Consider the following 3,526-nt stretch of genomic DNA (forward strand, 5'->3'; position numbering starts at 1 on the left):
CAGTGTAAAGCTACACAGATCTACTTGATCGTTTCACTGGTTGACAATCACAAAGTAGTTTTATATTATTCAAACAGTGTAAAGCTACACAGATCTACTTGATCGTTTCACTGGTTGACAATCACAAAGTAGTTTTATATTATTCAAACAGTGTAAAGCTACACAGATCTACTTGATTGTTTCACTGGTTGACAATCACAAAGTAGTTTTATATTATTCAAACAGTGTAAAGCTACACAGGTCTACTTGACCGTTTCACTGGTTGACAATCACAAAGTAGTATTATATTATTCAAGCATGTAAAGCTACACAGATCTACTTGATCGTTTCACTGGTTGACAATCACAAAGTAGTTTTATATTATTCAAACAGTGTAAAGCTACACAGGTCTACTTGGTCATTTCACTGGGTGACAATCACAAAGTAGTTTTATATTATTCAAACATATAAAGCCACACAGGTCTACTTGATCATTTCACTGGGTGACAGTCACAAAGTAGTTTTATATTATTCAAGCATGTAAAGCTACACAGATCTACTTGATCGTTTCACTGGGTGACAATCACAAAGTAGTTTTATATTATTCAAACATATAAAGCTACACAGGTCTACTTGGTCATTTCACTGGGTGACAATCACAAAGCAGTTTTATATTATTCAAACAGTGTAAAGCTACACAGGTCTACTTGATCATTTCACTGGGTGACAGTCACAAAGTAGTTTTATATTATTCAAACATATAAAGCTACATAGGTCTGGTTGATCATTTCACTGGGTGACAGTCACAAAGTAGTTTTATATTATTCAAACATATAAAGCTACACAGATCTACTTGATCGTTTCACTGGTTGACAGTCACAAAGTAGTTTTATATTATTCAAACATATAAAGTTACATAGGTCTGGTTGATTACTTTACCTATATAATAGATTAAAGAATCACAAACAAGAAACAATACTTTACCTATCTAACACACAAAGGAAACAAAACAGTAACTACCTACACAAATCTGGCAGAGTTTTGTACTTAATAAAGAGGAAAACACGGAAAAGAAACAACCGTTACCTGCTTAAAAAGAACAAAACAATTTACTTTCTGTACAAGTGTAGCAGAGTTTTGTATTTAATACAGTGAAAAGAAAAAGAAGAAACTGAATTTAATACACAGAAAAACAAAACAGTTACTCTGTACACAAAACTAGCAAACCTTTTTACTTAGTACAGAGTGAAAAAACAAGAGAAACAAAGCTTTCCCTACTTATTGTTGAAACAGGAGACAGTGTTATACTTTACAAATTAAATATGATGTTGTTTACATAATGTTTCATTATTCAGTACAGTGTGAAGCTATATCTAAAAGCCACTACAATGAATAATATTTACACGATATACCAGCCAAATCTGTGCGCTAAGAAACTAAAGAGTTCTAGAAAATATTAGTTAACAAAATAATACATTTATAAATTGAAAGACACAAAATGCTACAATACATAATATATTAGCTTTAGCACAATGAGTCAAATTACTAACCAGATGATGCAAACTCTCCAGGATGAACATATCCACCTCGAGGAAGCAATAAAGAAATGTAGTTTATATAAGATTAAAAAAAAATCTACTTGCATCAAAAAAATTAAATCATTACACATTCTTGTCCCTATATCATTTGGTGTCATCGGTATCACGGCTGACACAAAACAATTTCTATGGACATTTCAAAATATTTAACAGATCAATATAAGACAGAAAAAATATTTTATATATTAATAACAACTACATAAAAAAATAAACATCTCTAACTACCACTACTTCTATATATACCCGAGATATCAGTTCCTTCATCCACTTCTCCCAGCGCATCAGTGTCGTGAAAACTGAGTTCTTGATATAAAGTGTTTGGCCGTCTCTGTTCCCTAATAAAAGTTGTAAAATTTGTTTTGTTGTAAACTATTGCTTACTATTGTAAACATTTTATCTGCTATTACAAGTATTTTTAGCTACTACTGTAAACATTTTATCTACTACAACAAGTATTTTTAGCTACTATTGTAAACATTTTATCTACTACTACAAGTATTTTTAGCTACTATTGTAAACATTTTATCTACTACAAGTATTTTTAGCTACATTTTATCTACTACTACAAGTATTTTTAGCTACTACTGTAAACATTTTATCTACTTGTAGCTAAAAATACTTGTAGTAGTAGATAAAATGTTTACAATAGTAGCTAAAAATACTTGTAGTAGTAGATAAAATGTTTACAATAGTAACTAAAAATACTTGTAGTAGTAGATAAAATGTTTACAATAGTAACTAAAAATACTTGTAGTAGTAGATAAAATGTTTACAGTAGTAACTAAAAATACTTGTAGTAGTAGATAAAATGTTTACAATAGTAGCTAAAAATACTTGTAGTAGTAGATAAAATGTTTACAGTAGTAGCTAAAAATACTTGTAGTAGTAGTAGATAAAAACAAGTATTTTTAGCTACATTTTATCTACTACTACAAGTATTTTTAGTTACTATTGTAAACATTTTATCTACTACAACAAGTATTTTTAGCTACTATTGTAAACATTTTATCTACTACTACAAGTATTTTTAGCTACTATTGTAAACATTTTATCTACTACTACAAGTATTTTTAGTTACTATTGTAAACATTTTATCTACTACTACAAGTATTTTTAGCTACTATTGTAAACATTTTATCTACTACTACAAGTATTTTTATTTACTATTGTAAACATTTTATCTACTACTACAAGTATTTTTAGCTACTATTGTAAACATTTTTTAATACTATTAAAATCATTTTAACCCTCTTATTTTAGGCTCAGTAGATTATACTGACCAGGTGACCTTAAATTGACCATCACTTTCCATAAGATAACTTTAATACGTTTTCTAAATCTTCACAAAATATTTCAACCTTTAAGTAAACATTAGAAATCTTGTTAACATAGAATTATAATTTTTAATGGAGTATTTTTACAATACAATTACCTGTAAATATATGAGTATTGACTGCTCCAGGTGCAAAGTGATTTTCATGTTAAGATTAAAAATACTTTTGTTCATCTGAAAATTTTCAAATTACATTTGTGTAAGCTTTAAAACCTCTTAAATAAACATGAACGTTACTTTTCAGAAACCTTTGTATTTTGTCTGTTATTTTCTCTACCCTAAATCTATACGGGGTTGGTCAATTTCCCTAACCTTTTGACCACCATAAAAAATACGAAATAAATCTAAATTACACTTTTTTTTTTATAGAATGACTGCAAATTGTAACAGGAAATCATAGTTGTTTATCCTTGATTTTACTGTTTTATTGCCCTTTGAACTGTGTCTACAAAAGAATCCTGCAACATAAGTTGTAAATCACTCAGCACATGTGCTGCTCATATCAAATTATGAAACACATGAGCTACTTGCAAGCATTTATTGTTATCTTACCTCATCTAACCTGATAAGTTTCTAATTTTTTCCCATCTCAGTTACTTTTATATTAATAAATAAA

At 28.7% G+C, this 3,526-nt stretch overlaps 1 protein-coding gene across 1 annotated transcript in view; it reads right to left on the bottom strand.

Annotated features, from left to right (window-relative positions):
• Nucleotides 1–3,526, bottom strand: part of LOC106476060 (JNK-interacting protein 3-like) — a gene marked incomplete at its 3' end in the record, with an annotated part of 21,958 nt that overhangs the window by 7,369 nt on the left and 11,063 nt on the right. The window contains exons 4-5 of the mRNA XM_022380032.1: nt 1,821–1,912; nt 1,530–1,565 (exon numbers count right to left, since the gene is read on the bottom strand). Of these exons, the coding sequence (XP_022235740.1) occupies nt 1,530–1,565; nt 1,821–1,912 (128 nt within the window). The remainder of the gene's footprint in view (nt 1–1,529; nt 1,566–1,820; nt 1,913–3,526) is intronic.

Source organism: Limulus polyphemus, unplaced genomic scaffold (assembly GCF_000517525.1).
Source record: "Limulus polyphemus unplaced genomic scaffold, Limulus_polyphemus-2.1.2 Scaffold9728, whole genome shotgun sequence".
NCBI classification, from domain to species: domain Eukaryota; kingdom Metazoa; phylum Arthropoda; class Merostomata; order Xiphosura; family Limulidae; genus Limulus; species Limulus polyphemus.